Raw genomic sequence first — 20,276 nt, forward strand, 5'->3', positions numbered from 1 at the left:
TAGTGGTTTTAAGGAAGCAGGTGAAATTAAATTAGCAAGTAACCTTGTAAATAAAGATCGATGTTCTTGCTTGAATTATGTATGGAAAACTACTTCCTCCCCTGTCAAAAAACAGAGGGCTAGAGTTAATGCTACCTCACCCATTGTTTAGAAATTTTCACTACCGATTACTTCTGCCGTCGGCCATCTTTGGTTGTGTGGTGGCGCTAGAGTTTACAGTTTGTGTGTGCTTGTGTGTGTGTTGCTCTACAAACCGAGGTTTTAAATTTTCTTGCACAAGGCTTACTTGCTGCAGTTTTTCCTTGAAAATGAGAGGGTGGTCATGTGTCGAAATATCAGCGTTTATCGACGACGTCACCCGGCTGCATTCCCCTAAGTTATTTGAACATGGTATACGCCGGTAGAAAGTCAGGTCTCACGTCGAAGTTTTATCCGTTTAGTTTAGTTTCATTCTGTGTAATCTTGCATAGTATTAATCCAAAGAAGACTCCTCGGCTCTTTGGACAGTAATACAAGCCAAAAGTCTTGTTTCGAATCATTTATCGGATGTTGGAGACGGGTACTGTGTATACTCTGTACGAGAACCTGCTGGATCTACGTTGCACTTCAACAGACATCATTACACATTACATTCACGCCAGTCGTAAAGAAGGACGTCACTGCATGAACCTCGAATTCCATGCTGGCAGTGGGCGTGTATTTGGAGTGCAGATAACGGCTTCCAACATTGCTGGTTATCGGCCAGACTTCGGCAGCTGCCGAGTCACGGTGTGAGACAGAGAGCGACCGGGACTGTGCGAGTGAAAGAGCAAAGCTGAGCGCTGCTGACTTTGCAGTCTTCTCTCTGTCCGTCTCTCTCTCTCTCTCTCCTCCCACCCAACTCCTCTCCGCCTACTTACATAAGTAGGCGGTGGGCCAGCAGCCGCCAGTCACTTGTTCAGAGACGCACAACAGTTGCCGCCGCTACAACATGAAGCTCGAGAGCATCGTACCAAACTTCACGGCGCCCTCCACGCAGGGGCCGCTGGACTTCTACAAGTGGAAAGGGGACTCGTGAGTATTTATTTATCTACCGTTTGTGGTAAATTTACTCTTCGTTTTGTTTGTAACATTATGATGATAACCTTCTGCTTGTCTTTTAGTGTTACAAATTGTTCCTTTCATTCTGTGAATAGGCCAATAACCTCGCCTGAACATTTCTGTACGCCATTGTAGACAGGGAGATCCCGAGGTGGTTTTGAACCACTTGTTGTGCAAAGACTTCTTTCTGCAAGCATATAGGTAGCTTCCCTTCTTGTAATGCGAATGTATTGTGTCTTAAATGTAAATGACTCTGATTTGATATGATTTGCGTGTATGTGTATGTATATGTGTGTGTGTGTGTGTGAGAGAGAGGGAGAGAGAGAGAGAGAGAGAGAGAAAAGGAGTGGGTGTAACCCAGTGCCGGCACACAGCCCGCTCTTGTCGAGCAGCACCGATTGGTGTGTCGTGTGTAATGCCGCCATGAACAAATTATCACCCATGTGTCACACCTCGTTATTTCGTGAGGTACTGATGAGAGAGCTTCTGTTTAACCCAAGCATTCACACATAGTCGTCTGATGTATTCTCGTCTTTTCGGCCTATGGCCATTGAAAATTGATCTGCAAACAGACGAAATACCTTTTCATATATTCTTGTTGGGTTGGTGACCAGTTTCCGCTAATGGCCATCTCCAGACTTATTGCAACTCTATCACTTCACCGCAGAAAATTTGGTCTGAAGATAGTTATTTAACCGAAAACCTGTCACAAAAAACAAATAAAAAGTGGTTACGTATATTGCTTGACTAGTTTTTGAGAACCAGTTGCTGTAGGTACATAGACGTTATGTCTGAAATTATTCGCAACACATTTTTTTCCACCATTGGTTTATGAACTGGTCCTCGAGGTGGCTGTGACTTTGCTGTACCTCCTGCTGAATAATATGCGCTTTCTGTTACCGTTTCTACATGTTTTTGTTACAGTTTTGTTGTTCAAAACATGTGTATGGCCGTCCTCAGCGTGTTCGAACGGAAGTCTGAGGTACATTTGCATTTCTGTTTTAAACATGAATCCCTCATTTGTACATTTGCTAAATAAACAAAAAAAGGCAGAAGTTGTAAATCTGTTTTGTCGTTTCTTTTACTTATTTTGAATGTATAGGAGCATTTTTAACTTTTTCAACCTGGAATATTCGTAACGTAGCGCGCTGATATTGTGGCTTTGTGTTTACATTGAGAGCCAAGCTAGTGACCTAAAAACACCAATTGTTTCCGTTACTTGCTCGCTTTGGGTTCTAAGACAAGGCACTGAAAAGTGGAAACAACGGAAGTTACATGCATATTAAAGCCATTTTCACCTAACGGGAACATAAACTCTCGTAGGGCTTTAATTTTGCCAATGAACGTCCCCCGCCCCCCCTCTCCCCCCCCCCCCCCAAAAAAAGAAAATCTTTGCGTCCAGGGTCTGTAATAGTGTCTGTCTGTGTCTCAGATCCAATTTTGAAGCAGTTCTTTATTCAAATGTAGCTGCTGAATACGCACACTGATACTAACAGCATTCTCCAGTTTAAATACTTATCCAGTTTTTATTCACCTATGAATAATCACAGTGTTAATTTTTTGTAAATTAACTAACAAAATAATCTTTAAGTATAATGTGAATATCACGTCACCAAATTCTCTGTGAAAGTTGTTGATCTCCTTTTGCATCCTCAGAATGATCTACTCAAAGAATAATTTTATCATGTTTTAAATCGATATATGTTCTTCAGGTCTCCCAAGTATATGTTCTTCAGGTCTCCCAAGGTCTAGCGAAGGCCAGTGACCGGCATAATCAGACACTAATGAGCAAATAATCCGTTAATTTCCGTCATAAATTTCTACTGTTATCGTGGTAGGACATTTTATAGATTCTTAGGTAGACTGTAGGCCTTGATTGTGTTTTCGCTTGGTATATGACGCAACAGAGGAACAACTTCATGACAGTACAAACATGTCAAATATTTTCAGATTTTTTCCCTTTACGTTAGAGAGATAGCTTTTTCAAGAATCTGAACTGTATCTCTTATTAACTGTCATAACGCAAAGTTCTAGCCATTACTGGCGTTCCAGTTGGCGGATGGCATTAACTCCACAGGTAATTATATTGTGTCGAGGACTAAAAGACGAGCTGCACGAATCAACTTCGTCTCGGACAGAAATGCTGTAGCAGATGTGCATCACTTTTATCGTTTACTATGTTCTATAAGGTTGTTGTGTTTGAGTAAGTTCTGTGGCATCGTGTTAGAATCTTTGATGCATTAACTGCGTGCCGTTCATTAACGGTAGAAATATTCGTGACACCGGGAACACGAAAGTACTAACAACGCTCTTTATGAAAAAATAGACCTTAAAACGTTTGAAATTTGCACTCTTCAACTATGTATCAAGTGCAAGAATAATTCTACACAGTGGCTATAACTGCATTACACATGTTATCACGCATGTATACAAAGAATATGCTTGCAAAAGACGTATTTAACTGTGCATTTGACAACTGCAGTAACAGATCTTACCAAAATGGAGCATTTTAAGATTTTGATTGTTGTTTACAGTTCTGAAATGCACAATTAAATGCGTGTTTTGTAATTATCATATATTGGTTGTATACTTAAATGACGTTCTGAGCGTAATGCATGTCTTGCTAAAAATGTTTTATGCGGCACTGCGCACCATTATAGTGTGCGCTTGACATTCGAGGGCTGGAACCTAAATAGTGGCAACTATTTATTCACAACCGATACAAAAGAGTTACATGTTTGCCCCTGTTACTGTCTTTGAAAGTAGTCACCAGCGTAGTGTAGAACCGGTTGCCAGCGATGTGGAAGGCGTGGTATACCGTTAGCAGAGCCTCTTCTGTTGATGGTGCAAATGGAGCGGTCTACTGCCTGTTGAATCTCTGGAACAGTTCTGCAGCGAATGCGGTGGTTCCTTCATCTTCGGAATCAAATCAAAGTCACAAGGACTTAAGTCCGGGGAGTATGGTGGATGGTACAGTACTTCCCAGTAACATCGACCGAACAGAGCAGCCATAGCTTGCACTGTATGCGCCCTCGCATTGTGCAAAATGATGGTTGGGGGCAGAAAGTGTCGCTGTTTCTTTCGCAAAGCTGGTCGCAGGTGATGCTCCAAAAACGAAAAGTGCATTGCCGGTCTGCTATGGAGGAACGTAATGCGCTAGTGTAACACCATCACAGTCGTACACGAGAATCAACATAACTTTAGACCGCTCCATTCGCACCATCAACAGAATAGGCTCTGCCATCGGTGTACTAACGCCTTCCACGTCGCTTGCAACGGGTTCTACACAACGCTGGTGACTACTTTGAAGGACAGTAACAGGTGCATACATGTAACTTTTGTGTATCGGTTGTGCATAAATAGTTGCCACTATTTAAGTTCCAACCTTCGTAAAATGTTCCTCTGTCGCAAAGATGATCCAAGAATGGTCAGACTTTGATTAAAATCGACTGTCAAAACAAAAATAAGTACAGCTGCGTATTTCGTGATGCAGTTCCCAATCTTCAATGTTGGCATAAGAATCAACAGTAACAGACCAAATCACAGTTTCTTTTCTTTGCAGTGATGGTGGCCGATTTCGGTTACCATAAGCTTCACCTGACAAAGATGAATTTTCCCTGAGCACATGAGGTGCCGTTGCCCGCAGTCGCTGTGTTCTACCGAAGATAGTCGTCACCGACTCATGTTCTAAGAGTAAATTAATGTTAATCAGATGATGGTTAAGATAATCGAAATCAGTCACTTTCAGTAGAAAGAGAAGAATTTGTGGTTTGGACTGGCACTATATACTCCAACATGTTATCGAAACTTCTTTCTTCAACATTTGCTAACTCGTTGACTGGAGGGATATATTTCTTCGAAGGAAATATCGCTGAGAAAATGTGAAAAACTGTGACAGTCTCCCGCGTGTTTTCCTGCATGTCGTTTTTTCCTCAAAAACCCGCCTGAGAATAATTTCGTTTCCCCGATGATTGCAAGGTGAATACAATATTGCTTTCTCCAAAAGTTTTCTGTAAAAAGAAACGAATTCGTAAAACTACTAGTATTTTATGCTCTTGTGTCAATAACCTGGGACATAACGTTGGAGTGGATATTTCACTCAGCGATTGTTCATAGACAACATTTGTCTGCTTTTTTCTATAGTAAATGAAACTAGCGAAATAGAAGTAAAATTACCAGCATTAAATGAGTGGTGGATTTCTCTTTTATTTATAAATTCTCTTTTGTAGAAAATTTTTGAGTACAAAATACGCAAACTAGTGAACTGTTAAAGTTAGTACTCGATTCGCTCTCGCCTTTTTATAACTACAACTGATCGCTCAACAGGTCTTTTCCCTTTCGTAAATAACTGGTGACCGATTCCATGCGTAACGTGTTGACCTTTCAGCCGTACATTGACAAAAAAGTGCATTCTTCAATATTAGTTATCTTCAAAGAATTACCATGTGCTGCATCTTCATGTCTTTAAACACGACTTCTCAGTCTTTTCGTTTATGAACTTCTAACTGTGCTTCAGCATGTTTGTGTAGCTGCCTCCATTGTCGATACAAAATTGTGGTGTGCGGTTTCTCACCTCCTGTGCCGGAAATAGTGCTGTTTGTCAATCAATCATTGCTTTCCGTACAGTCAGTGTGAAATTTACATAACAGTTAATTTACATATTAACAAGAAGCAAAAGAAAACCATACATGTTTGTTTGATTGGTGGCATTGCACTTCCATTTATTTCAAGTGTGTAATACTGGATCAAATTACTATTTCCCATGAAGGAAGACTAAACATTGCACTTGCTACAACCACAGCTTTCTTTTCTACATGAAAGATAAATAATGTGATCCAGGTTGAACAGTAAACAGGAACGGACTGGCTCGCTATGTGCTCTGCGTCTGTGTTGTGGTACCGAACCGTAGTGACATAGAATTCAGTCATACCGACCGAGATAAACAATCTGTCTAGTTGAGGTTAAGAATTCAGGAGCGCCGGAACAAAACCCAATAAATCCACTTTTGCTGTATTCGCGTGTTTGAACTGTAGGGGGGAGATACGGGAGTAATAATACATGCTGCCACAAAATAATTTTCAGCACAACGCGACATCAAGTATTTTATGGTGTGTTTCTTCTTTTTATAGCTTATGGAGCCATTTAGAGATCACTATTTGTTACTTTCTGTATTAACAGCAAATGCGGATTTATCGGTTTTTGTTCCAGCGCTCCTCAATTAATTTATCATTCAGAACTAATATTTTGAGAAGTTCAAATGGTTCAAATGTCTCTGAGCACTATGGGACTTAATATCTTAGGTCATAAGTCCCCTAGAACTTAGAACTACTTAAACTTAACTAACCTAAGGACATCACACACGCCCATGCCCGAGGCAGGATTCGAACCTGCGACCGTAGCAGTCCCGCGGTTCCGGACTGCAGCGCCAGAACCGCACGGCCACCGCGGCCGGCTTTTGAGAAGTTGAGGTTCTTCCTTTTAACTGAATTTTCCGATTTCGGAGGCTGAGGCGATTTCCTTTCCCTCTTTACACAACTCGTTTTGACATGGAGTTGTATAAAATTTGTGCCGTGGTGTCGGAGGGGAGCTTGGCAGCGCAGGGGAGTGAGCAACCATAGAAAAATTACGTAAAAAAGTGCCAGAGAGTGCCACCCTAATATTACTAAGCCACGCCCGCCAAAGCGCCTGACAACAGCGATACGACGCGGCCTTGGACGGTGTGCTCGTGGCCGACCTCTTACGTAACCGGTTCGCCAGCTTCGCTGGAGAGCGTCCCCTCCTTGTGTACTCAGCCTGCACGTGTTTTTTTTGCGCATCATGAAGTAACGCCTAACAGGTGCCAAGAGCGTAGAAGACGATGTGGACTTATCTACAAGGGAAAAACAGGAAAAGCAGACCTGATGACCATGGGACAAAATCGACCTTTAAGAATTACTTTTGGACTGTTACAGTGCCGTTAGTGTTCACAATATATATAAATCGTGAGTGAATAGCGTCTGAAACTCCTTGAGGTTGTTCATAGGCGGATTCAGAAGATATCGTTTTTGGCAAAAACACAACTGGCTCTTTATTCGCACGAAGTAATGGGTTAATATTTTTTTTCAAAATGTGGGGCCACAGTCAAATATTTCTTTAAAGTCAGTACCGCCATTAGACTTTTTTATTTGCAGTGCTACATTTACACGATCATGATGTCGGCTTCAAAGTGCCATTATCAAGTGTTTTAAGTGTTATACAGTGCCTAAGATGGCATACTGTCGTATTTAAAATACACTATTAGAAACATTATTTAAGGGTCGATATTTCTGGTAAAGCCTACTGCTTTGTTTTATCACTGAGAATAGCATCTTGAGTCAAGATGGCGTACTCAGTGATAAAACAAAGCAGTAGGCTTACCAGAAATATCGATCCTTAGACAATGTTTCTAATACTGTATTTTAAATACGAGAGTATGCCATCTTAGACACTTATAACACTTAAAACACTTGATAATGGCACTTTGAAGCCGAAATCATGATCGTGTAAATGTAGCACTGTAAATAAAAAAAAGTCTATGGCGGTACTGACTTTAAAGAGTAATGAGTGCTATCGACAGGGGATCTTAAATTGATTCCACATTTCTATGTTTGCACAAGGCTTTTGATCCTTCCTGAAAGCGGCTTCTAATCAGACTGCGTGCCTACGGAGTATCGTCTCAGAGTTGTGCGACTGGATCCGTGGTTTCCAGTCAAAGGTTACAGTTCGTAGTAATTGATGGGAAGTCATTGGTAAAAATAGAAGCGATTTCTGGCGTTCTCCTGGTAAATGTTATAGGCTCTCTGCTGTTGCGAATCTTCATACATAAGCAATTTAGGAGATAATCTGAGCAGCCCTCTTATAAGAGACGATCAAACAGTTCACGTTCGAAGGCCGTACAGTCCAGGATCGGTATGCCAATCAGGAAAAATCGCCGTGAGCAATGAGGCAATCGTCTCACCGGCGCACCAGGTTTGAAGGTACCCGTTTGGTGGAACACCGTGTCCTGCTGCGTGAAGAAGTTCGTAGCCGCTAGTTGCATTTCATTAAGCGACAGAATTGTCGGCTCCTCAAGTCCTCAAGGCCTCGTTTACAGTACCACAAGCGTGATAAACGCACGTGGAGAGATCAGGACTATAGGTCGGGTGTCCAGCGCTTGAGTTGGCGTAACTTCTGCGTTACGAAATTTTGCGATACGGAGAGGTGCGTTACCATGAAGCAGCAGCACCGCTTGGCGCACCATTTCACAACGGTGGCTTTCGATAAACGTGCTGCCCCATACATATTCTCCATTCTCCGATGGATATCTATCGGTGTTTGGTCTTCGGCAACCGAGAAAAGAATAACAGCACGTTGGTCCTGTTTGGACTCATTGGGTAATAATGGTGTCATAGTTCATATTTCCGCTTGTATCGCACGCACGACGGGAAGACGATGCCACACTAATCACTTACCTACGTTTTGGTGTTTATATACCCGCATCCGTATGCACGCCACGTTGCCTGTAGCAACGACCTCAAATGGATACTTTTTGATCGGCGCTTATGGACTGTTTGGAGATGATGCTGTCGTTTAGCGTGTAGTAAAGATCAAAACCAATAGCAAAATGATTTAGACAAGATATCGACTCTAAACAATGAAAAGTGTTAGGTCCTCCACATGAGTACTAAAAGGAATCTGTTAAATTTCGGTTACACGATAAAGCACTGAAGTTTAAAGTTTGTCGATTCCACTATATATCTAGGAATTACAATTACAAGCAACTTGATTTGCAACGATCACATAAAAAATGTTGTGGGGAAGGCGAATTAGAGACTGTTTTCTATTGTCAAGAGCACTCAGGAGATGCAACAAATCTACCCGCACTACGCTTATCCGTATTCTTCTGGAGTACTGCTGCGCAGTGCGGGGTCGTTATCAGGTAGGACTGATGGAGGACGTTAGTTTTTTATTTGTGAGTGTCACGTAACAATTTTTTTAGTGAGTGTCACGTAACAAGTTTCGCCAAAGGTGACACAACTTCTTCGTGGCTAGCATTAAAGGCTTCTGGGATTACGTGATTAAAGAAGCCACCGAAATAACAATCACTGATAACACCCTTAATAAACGATAAGGTCTGCAGGTCAGCAGGGCTCGGGATCCAGCCATCGCGATTTTGATGCGGATGCAGCACACGCAGAGTCTGCGTATGTGTGACGATGCCGTGAGCACCAGTGACGTCACAGCCGGCATTTGGAGGCATACCAGCAGCCCGTCAGCGGTCATTCTGTTTGACAATGGCTAAGAAGTGCTTTGTAGAAAGCTGGTGACATTTTAACCACCTGACGCCGCTGGAAACCTAAGAACATTTTACTCATACAGTAGAGTTAGCCAACAAATCACAATCAAAATCTAAAAAGAGTAGTTGTGTATACTGAAACACTGCTTTATATCGTCAGTTTAAAAAGGAAAATGGCAATCGGCAAATAAATCCGACAAAATGAAGTCCCAACGCGCGAAATGAAAACTTATCTCTGTAACCAGCTGTGTCTCTGTAACCAATAATTTGTTGCTCTTGTCATATGGAATATGTTATTCGAGTTAGTCTCCACTACCACTTCCTAAAATATTCTCTATTACTCTCCAAAGACCCTATATATTCTCGTTTTTGTTACACACTCTAAGATAAAAATAAACAACGCAACACATATGAATTGTCCGAATGGGACGGAAATCGGCAAATGTGATTACATATATAGATAAACAAATGATTACAATTTCAGAAAAATTGGATGATTTATGCAAGAGAAAGACTCTCACAAATTGGGCAAGTCAGTAATGGGTTGGCCCACCTCTGCCCCTTATTCAGCCGTTATTCATTGCAGATTTGTTGGGTGTCCTCCTGAGGGATATAATACCAAATTATGTCTAATTTGCGCGTTAGATCGTCAAAATCCCTATCTAGTCCTGCCCATGAAGCTCCTAGCGTTTTCAACTGGGGAGACATCCAGCAACATTTCTGGTCAATGTAGGGTTGGCAAGCACGAAGACAAGCAGTAGAAACTCTCACCGTGTGCGGGCGGCCATTATCTTGCTGAATTGTAAGCCCGAGATGGCTTTCCATGAAGGGCAGCAAAACGGGGAGTAGCATATTCGAGGTACCGTTGTGCTGTGAAGGTGCCACTAATGACAACCAGAGGCGTCCTGCTCTGAAAAGAAATGGCACCCCGGACCATAATTCCTGGTTGTTGGGCCGTGTGGTGGGCGCAGTCAGGTTGATATTCCTCAGCCGTCCCGGGCGTCTCCGTACATGTCTTCGACCTGGAATCTCATTGACCGGAGTAGAGCCATGATGACCAACGAAGATATGTCTGGAGACGCCTCTGGTAGTCATCTGCGCCACCCTTACAGCACAGAGGTTCGTCACGGTATTTTACGCCTCGTTTGCTAGCCCGTCATGGCAACCTATCCTGGGCTTACATTTCAGCAAGATAATGCCCGTCCACATCCGGTGATAGTTTCTACTGCTTTTTCTTCGTGCTTGCCAAACCCTACCTTGCCAGCAAGGTCGCCGGATCTCTCCCCAATTACAAACGATTAGAGCATTATGGGCAAGGCCCTCCAACTAGCTCGGCGTTTTGACGATTTAACGCCCCAATTGGCCAGCATTTGGCACGATTTCCGTCAGAAGGACAGACAACGGCTCAATCAATGCCAAACAGAATAACTGCTTTGGCAAGGGCTGGAGGTGGGCCATCACGTTATTATCTTGGTCAATTTGTGAAGCACTTTCTGTTGAATAAATCATCCAATTTTTCTGAAAATGTAATCATTTATTTGACTTTACATGCACATTACACATTCTGTCCCTATTTGAGAATGTGCTCGTACTGCATCGTATTTTTGGTCTTAGAGAATATTAATATTTCGATGAACTTGTAAAAAAAAAATCCTTTTTCTGACTTCTGCAATTTAAAGTTTATTTTTACACTATAGACACCGTCGATTACTTTTCACTTTCCAACATAAGTGTCAGATAAATGAGTAACCAAGAAATGCTGGGTAATCAGATAATAATAAATAAAACCAAACTACTATGTTTGTTTGCTTCAAAGGCTCTGTGAAATTCGCATGTTTAAGTCTCGTACTGAAGATTAATATTTATTGTTTTCTTCGCATTGTTGTTTTCCGATCCCCGACCGGTGGAATCGGTCATCATGTTTTGCGACTTACTGCTGACGTGATTCTCGTTCCGCAGGTGGTGCGTTCTGTTCTCCCACCCGGCAGACTTCACACCGGTGTGTACCACAGAGCTGGGCCGCATCGCTGTCCACAACCCGGAGTTCCAGAAGCGCGGAGTCAAACTTCTGGCGCTGTCCTGCGACAAACTGAAAGACCATGTCGACTGGGTCAATGTGAGTAAGCCACATAATTTTTTTTTCTGGCTGTAAACGAATAACAGATTGAGGGGCTTGTAAGATGTCTCTCTCCGTGTCTTATCCAACACAGTTGTCAATAATCTTATTGCTCTAGACAAAAAACGTTTTTATAAATACGTGGTACACCACAGACCATGTTTAGTTATTTTCTAATAAAAATATGCGGAGAGCTATATTTTACAGTTGAAGTAATTCAGAGGTGGTAGTCTTATCGTCCGCAGGATTTGTTTCTAGATCCACTGTTGTTCTTGATCGATGTGAACTATTAATTTTATATGAATTACAACCAGAATTAGTTCTCTTTGCAGATGATAAAAGTACTGTTGCCAAGCCGAAAATAGAAGCAACGAGGCGCAAATAACACATAATGTTGAAAAGTAATTGTTTCTTCTCAATAAACGAGCATGCTTTCACCATATAAAATAACAAAAAATACAGCATATCCAATTTTCTATTGGTAGAAATGTAATGCTAACTCTGACTGTTTTATCAGCAAGATATTGTAAACACAGAGAAAATTTGAAGATATAGGCGGATATATTGAAGGAAAATTAAAATGGAAATGCCATTTAATAGATATGCTAAAATGTCTAGGTTGAGTCAGGTTGTTGTAAGAAAAATAGCTAACTCAAGTAGTTAATATATTTTGCATAATTTCATTCATTGGCATCTTAAGAGAAAATTTTTTGGGGAACAAGTGTTCATTACATAAAATAAAATAATTCGAATTCCGTGTGAGGTTTTATATGCATTCATGTTTTAGATATTATTTTGTTGAAATAATCTTTATTTATTGATGTAGGTAGTTCAGATAAATGATTGTAGTTTGAGACTAGTGGAGGTTTTCAGTAATATTGCTGCGGTTCTAAAAGAAAAAGTATAAGTTTGTTACAGAGAGAGTGGATTACACAGATGTATTGCCTTATAATCATCCGACCATGTAAATACGTTTTTTGAACAGTTGAGTTCAACTATTGTCTATTTGAGAATATAGCTAATAAGAAATATAAGAATATAACCAATCTGTCCACAGGACATCAAGTCGTACTGCAAGGACATTCCCGGCGACTTCCCGTACCCCATCGTGTCCGACGAGACGCGCGAGCTGGCCGTCAAGCTGGACATGATCGACGAGCGCGACAAGGACAACGTGGAGAAGGCGATGACGGTGAGGGCCATGTACGTCATCGGGCCGGACAACCGGCTGCGCCTCTCCATGGTGTACCCCGCGTCCTGCGGCCGCAACGTCGAGTGAGTGTCGCTACTCAGCTATTTACGTAACCAACATCCATTACAGGGTACATTCATCAGTAAGAGTGAGTGAGATGTTTTCACCTGCGGCTGCACAAAGCTTTGTAATGAACAGTACAAGTCATGTGATTGGCCTAAAGGCATGAGACGACTATCATGAGGTTTTTAGATTTTAACAAAGCTTCAGATACCGTTCACTTCCAAATTTTACTTGCCTAACTTGGCAGCCTAAGTTTTTTCCTCGTTTCGTTATTAACTGTCGTCTCAAATAAAGGCGTATTGGGGACCATCAAGTTGTATTGGACAGGTAGTACAAGTGTCCCACAGGGTTCAGTATTAGGCATGATACTCTTCTGCCAAAGTCGTGTCATCAGTTCTGTCCCAGTGTAAATACAAAGTGTATGTTGATAGCTCCCAATGATATTTAACTGTAAATTAATTAACTCGACGAATGTCATTGCTGACCTATGCACATTATCCAAAAGGGCACAGAATATGGGTTAACACTCAATAAATCCAAAATCCAAACAGTCGTGGTAAGTTATTCTAGGCTCATCAGCCCTACATTCAGGAATATATGACATCTTTTATTATGAAGGGTCAAACACACACTGAGTGAAGGGTTCAGGATTGATAATCGATGAAAACATATACTGAGCTGAACGCACATCAACAGTTTGAGAGAAGGCATCAGCATATCTCCACGCCTTAAAAAATATATAAAGAACTTGGAACTTAAAATGACACATTCATAAATGCTTTGCTTTCAGTTTAATACACAGCGATGTTATACTGCAAAATTTTTCTCATGTTATTCCAACTGACATCACACACAGACACTCTCTGTCTCTCTCTCTCTCTCTCTTCTCTCTCGTCTCTTACACGCACACACACAAGTCAGTTTTATGTTCCTATAATTGCTACTTACATTTATGATTGTTTAAATGTGATGTAATAAGTCTTGTACGTGTAAAACACTGACCTACCTTTAATTCTATGATGACATTCAACTGTTTGCTATATGATTGTTTAAATGTGATGTAAAAAGTCTTGTACATGTAAAACACTGACCTACCTTTATTTCGATGATGACATTCAACTGTTTGCTAGAGTTTCAACAATGAACAGAACTTAATAAGCGAACTCGAAAATATGACAGAGAACTAATTACATTAAGGCTCAAACAATGTATAATTAACACACTGAAAATAAAATAACACAAATTAATACTGGAATGATACAACCAGTTGATCAGCTGCTATAATTAGTGCAGTGAAACAGGACTGGATGGACAAGGAAATAAACAGAGGAGTAAAAATAGACTTTTGTAAACCATGTAGGATATTCAAGTTATTCAAGTGGAACTTTGTGGTGGGTAAAGAATAAAGTTCACTGGGTACCTTGCCACCTACGACATATGGTAAAGCAGCTTGGATTTTAAATGTGAAAATTAAAAAAATAATTTTTCTTATATAATCATGTAATTATCTCATACACAAGTAAATGAAACTTAACATAAAAGGATGAAAGGAAGATGTGCCTGTTCATTTTAAACTACAGCAACATCTCGCATTACATTGTTATTGATTCACATTATTTCACCTATCGTAGGTAAAAAACTGATATTACTGAAAATGTTTCTAAGACAAGTATTTTGAAGTTCCAGAATACTGAAAAAACAGTTTCATATTAGACCACACTGCATTGCTAGAGAATATGACTTTCATTTAAGAGCTACCTCTGACCACAAGCCCATTCTCATGTTGGCATGGAATATATTATATTAAAAGCACATATGTAGGTGCAAAATGACGTATCCTGCTACTAACATTTGAAAGTTGAGTAATGTACAACAATATTATAGTCTGAAAATTTTGCTTACTGAAAACATTTCAGCGATTAGTTATTGTTTCAACTTATTGGAAATATTTAGTTTTCATGATGGTACTATTACACTTGTGATTCTACATATATATATTCCAGATGTTTTAGAATGGTTCCAGATGACCAGAAGTAGTTGTTCAAGAGATATTATACTCTCAAGAAATGTATGATATATACAAAATAAAAATATTTCAGTGTATATAAGACATAAGAAGTGATCTTTTTGTCAATTAAATTAAATTTGAATTGTGTATGTGTGACTCAGGTAATTACACTAGTAAAATAACAATTTATTTTTGTTAGAATTATAGACTGATGTGCAGAAATTAAGGACGAATGTAACTTTCGCATGATGAGTCACCGACAAATAACATATCTCGGGGAACTTGGACCACAGATAGAATGATCTGCTACAGTATAGAACAGAAGGTAACTGTAAGAAAATGATGCGAATAGAAATGACACTTTTGATTCAAAGACAATAATTACACTGAAGTCACTGCACTCCATTATGGTCCTTTGGACATTACAGAAGGCAGAACGTTGTCCTTAACAGGGTGCGTGTTCACCACGGGCAGCAATACATGCTCTGTAACGTACACCCATGCTGGCCACAATGTTGGTAAGGAGTCCTTGACGTATGATGTTCCAGTCCTCCATCAGCGCGGTTGACAACTGTTGGATGCACGTTGGTGAGAGCGGACGTATTGCAATACTTACCCTCATAGCATCCCACACGTGATCGACGAGACTTAAGTCGGAGGATGGGGCTGACCAGTCCATTCGCCGAATATCCCCTCGTTCCAAGAGCCTGCACGGTTCGATACGGACGCGCATTGTCATGCATAAAAATGAAGTCCGCGGCGAATGCTCTCATAGAAAGACGCACATGATGGAGTATAGGGTCACTTTAACGTTGACCTGTGAATGCACCATGCTGAAAGATTTCGAAGTCAATATACCCGTGCAACGTTATGGCTGGATCACTAAAACGACTATGTTCGGAAATGGTCCTGACTGCATTATATGTTTCCTCCTGTCGCCAAGTGAGGGTATGTCCAGTTGAAGTAGTTGTCTACTGCTCAACCGGAGACTTCCTTTCTCACTTTAATAGAATGGATGATACATGCAATACTGCTACCCCCAAACTTTAACTAAAGTGAAAGTGCAGTCAGTAGTTGATAATATTCTCCAAATGATACTTAAACTGCATTTATACAAAGGTCCACATCCACACACATTCTCCGCAAGCTACCATATGATGCGTGGTGGAGGGTACCCAGTATCATAACTCGTCATTTCCTTTCCTGTTCCACTCGCAAACAGAGCGATGGAGAAGCGACTATCTTCATTGCTCTGTATAAGCCCTAATTTCTATTATTTTCCTGGTTCTTACGCCAAATGTTCGTCGAAAGCACTCGGTGTTCAAGTCACAAGTGGCCCACCGGGACCAACGACCGCCGTGTCACCCTCAATAAGGATGCGGATAGGAGCTGCGTGTGGTCAGCACACCGCTCTCCCGGTCGTTACGATGGTTTTCTTTGACCGCGGCCGCTACTATTCGGTCGAGTAGCTCCTCATTTGGCATCACGAGGCTGAGTGCACCCAGAAAAATGGCAACAGCGCTTGGTGGCTCGGATGGTCACCCATCCAAGTGCCGGCCACGCCAGACAGCGCTTAACTTCGGTGATCTGACGGGAACCGGTGTATCCACTGCGTCAAGGCCGTTGCCAAATGTTCGTCGACGGCAGTAGAATTTCCTGGGAAAGAACGTTGCCTTCCCTACAGGGATTCTCATTTGAGTTGCCGAAGCAACTCCATGGTACTTGCTCGTTGTTCAGAACTACTGATAACTAATCTAACAGACCGCCTCAGAACTGCTTCGATAACTTCCTTCAATCCCACCTGGTACAATTCCCAAACACTCGAACAATATTGAAGAATGGGTCGCAGTAGTGTCCTATTTTCGGTCTCCTTTACAGGTGAAGCACGCTTTCCTAAAATTTTCCCAGTAAACCATTCGCCTTCCCTACTGCAATCCTTACGAGCTCATTCCATTTCATGTGTCTTTGCAACTTAACGTCTAAATATTTAACGGAGGTGACTGTGTCAAGCACCGCACTACTAATGGTGTACACGAACGTTGTGGGTTTGTTTCTTCTTCTTATATTCATTAACTGATATTTTTCTACCTTTAGAGTTAGCTGCCATTCGTCACATCAACTAGGAATTTTGTCTACGTCATCTTGTAACATTCTATAGTCTCGCATCGATGACACGTTCCCGTACACCGCAGTATCATCAGGAAACAACCACAAATTGCTGCTTGCCCCAGCCGCCAGATCATTTACGTATATAGAAAATAACAGCGGCACTATCACACTTCCCTGGGGCACTCCTGAAGGCGACACTCGCTGCCGAGCACAACCTACTACATTCTGATACTTAGGTCTTCGAAAAACTCTTTGATATAAAATATAGTCGGCGGCCACGGGCATAGACATGGCGTAACAACTCGAACTGAATATTTCATCCAGCAACTACAGTAGCCCACAGTGTTGCCAGATTGTGAAGGTAGCCAAACTTTGAGTATTATCAGCGTGGCCAGTTTATCCGTCCCTAAATTCTGCGGTGACCGGCTGCCAGCCAGGTTTTGTGTGAAAGAGTGTACTGTACCTTCATTAACAGTCTGCAGTGGGGCACCGTGACAAATGCTTTTCAGAAATCCAGGAATATAGAATCTGCCTGCTGACCTTCGCAGGATATCGTGTGAGAAAAGGGCAAGCTGAGTTTCGCATGAGCTGATTTGTGGACAGAAGCTTTTCCACCTCCAGGAAATTTATTATATTCAAACTGAAAATGTGGTCAAGAATTCTGAAGCAATGGGATGTTAAGGATAAGGGTCCGCAATTTTTCTGGTATTTCTTTTGCTCTTCTTGTATACAAGAGTCATCTGCATTTTTTCCAGTCGGTTGTGTCTTTGAACTGAGAGAGAGATTCGCGATAAATGCGGCGTAAGTAAGGGGCCAGTGCTCTGTAAAACCGAACTGTGATTCCATCTGGACCTGTCGACTTATTTGCTTTCAACTCTTTATCTTTGCCAGGGATGTTTTTACTATGTCTTCCATATGGGAGTCCGTGTGACCATCAAACAACGGTATTTCATACGATCCTCCTGCGTGACGATTTCCTAAATGTGTGATTTAAACCTTCAACTTTCCTATTGCTAACTTCTACTGCAGCACCAAACTCATCAACGAGTGACTCGATAGGAGCCTTAGACCTGCATATCAGTTTTACGTAGAAACAGAATTTTCTCGGGTTTTTGGCAAGATCTTTTGCTAAGGAATGAAGGCGGTAGTTATATGCTGCGGGCATCGACCTTTATACAGCCGCACAAATTACTACTTACTTTGCCTGTCGCCCTTGACGCGGTCTCTTTCGAACCGAGAGTGCAACAGCCTTTACTTCCTCAGCTTTTTCTGAATTTCTTTGCCAACCACGGTGGTCCTTCTCTTCGTAATCCACTTACATTGCACGTACTTCTCCAGATCACGATTTACAATCCATTTAAACTTCACGCATAGTTCCCCTAGTCCATCATACTTTTTTTTCTTTCTCACAATGTTTGCATCTTAGCTGTTAATGTGAAGAGTGTGTCTCTCTATGTGTTTTCTGATGTTGCAGTGAGCTGCTGCGCGTGATCGACTCCCTGCAGCTGACGGACCGGCTGAAGGTGGTGGCCACTCCTGCCAACTGGACGCCCGGCACCAAGGTGATGATCCTGCCGCACGTGCCCGACCAAGACCTGCCCAAACTCTTCCCTGGCGGCGTCGAGCGCGTCTCGATGCCCTCCGGCAACAACTACGTGCGCACCACCACCGACTACTGAAATGTTCAATATTTCGTCACAAATATCATCATACAGTTTTTGTATTTCATTTTAATACCATAATAAAAATTCTCATTTTCTCTATAACATGTTGATTTTCTCTTTTGAGACCTGCCTATTGCATCAAGATGAGACTTTCATAAACTCAAAACTGCGATCTGGGTGGATAATCTCTCTCATCTTCAGTCATTAGAGGAGTTTATAATTTGTTCAAATACTGGAACGAAATCAATGACCATTTTTGTCAATGTTTTCACACAGTACCACCTACAGCACCACAAGTGAACCACTTTATTTACTTCTTATTGTCACGAGAATTGACACACAGGTTGTAGCAATTTATCCCATTACACACTCACATCAATATAATAGTGCGATTCAGCTTCAGTGCTATGAAAAATTGTCGCCTCGGCACATCCATATGAATTCTTACAGATTGTAAAAGACATAAAATGTTTCTCTGTTAACTACATTATATGATGAGGTGCAGCATTCATGGCATCATCCTGGGTAACATTCCTGGTTCAATCTTACAATTCTTCTACCACCCTATGCAGTACCTAACATGCACATGAGCGATTAAGTGTGCATAAATTCTACTGACTCATTTTGGAAGGGTTGTGGTGAGGGTAGTTGCGGAACTCTACTCAGTAAATAGACTATCATGACGAGGTGCATTGTGTATGGGGAGCTGTAATAATCGTTGCAACGTAGCGCCTACATATTTAATAGACTATCACGAGGAGGTGTGTTTTGTGGAGGGGGTTGTAATAATATTTTAATGTTCACTTTTCAATTACTGCTGGAATTATATCATTTCAATAAATTCGCATTTCCTAATAAAAGTTTGTAATAGTAAAATATCAAATATGCGACAACATTTGTTTTTAATGGCATATATTGAAAACTCTGCATCTTGTTGGACGATTATCTGACCTGTAACACATATTAAGATTTGTTGCCACACAACACTTATTAAGAATTCACGCCATGGACTTAAAGGAGGCCTTTACCAACTCTTGACAATTTACAGTCACTGTGTGGCAAGTGTTATTCATGGTCCAAATCGCTAAATACTTTACTTGATACTGCTAACAATACTATGAAACAGCTGTCACTCCATCTTGTTTCATGGTTTTGTATATAGTCTACACTGTAGTGTATTGATATTTAAATATGCCTTTTTCATACAATTCATTTTACTTCAATTTTCATCAAGAATATAATTAACAAAAAGTCACTAGTACCTCACGGCAGTTCATATGCGGTCTTAAATATTAATTAATCAGATTCTTCTTTTCTTGAGCTGAATTTCAATAGTATTCATTATTACATTTATACACAATGAAATTAAAACTGCTTCTATCACATAAAACCAAACACATGTCTATAATCAGGAAACTTAATAGTTTAATGTAGTACAGGTTAAAGATCCAGAAAGGTATATTAGTGAGGTTGATATTTTTATAATACATAGAACTACAAAATATCAAATATAAAATTCTCCAGCAAAATAAAAATTCTTCAGTATAATTAACTACACCTTAGGAAACAGAAAAACAGAAATTACTGACTGCATAATAAGGATACAGAAAAAATAGCTAGTGAAGTAATTTCCCTATTGATTAAGTAATTATCCAAAAAGTAATTACAAGATGGAAGTTATTGGCACCAACTTACTCTAGGAGTGATGATAAAGCAACGAGATGTTCACTGTGCTATGTTTCAGAGTTAAG

At 40.9% G+C, this 20,276-nt stretch overlaps 1 protein-coding gene across 1 annotated transcript; it reads left to right on the plus strand.

Annotated features, from left to right (window-relative positions):
* Positions 1-899: 899 nt before the first annotated feature.
* LOC124615436 (peroxiredoxin-6-like) lies at positions 900-18,627 on the plus strand. Its single transcript, XM_047143322.1, has 4 exons — positions 900-1,053; positions 11,333-11,489; positions 12,547-12,764; positions 18,336-18,627. The coding sequence occupies exons 1-4, from the start codon at positions 971-973 to the stop codon at positions 18,538-18,540; spliced, it is 663 nt and encodes a 220-aa protein (XP_046999278.1). The 5' UTR covers positions 900-970; the 3' UTR covers positions 18,541-18,627.
* The last annotated feature ends 1,649 nt before the right edge of the window (positions 18,628-20,276 follow it).

The sequence above is a fragment of the Schistocerca americana genome, chromosome 5, assembly GCF_021461395.2.
Source record: "Schistocerca americana isolate TAMUIC-IGC-003095 chromosome 5, iqSchAmer2.1, whole genome shotgun sequence".
Lineage (NCBI taxonomy): Eukaryota > Metazoa > Arthropoda > Insecta > Orthoptera > Acrididae > Schistocerca > Schistocerca americana.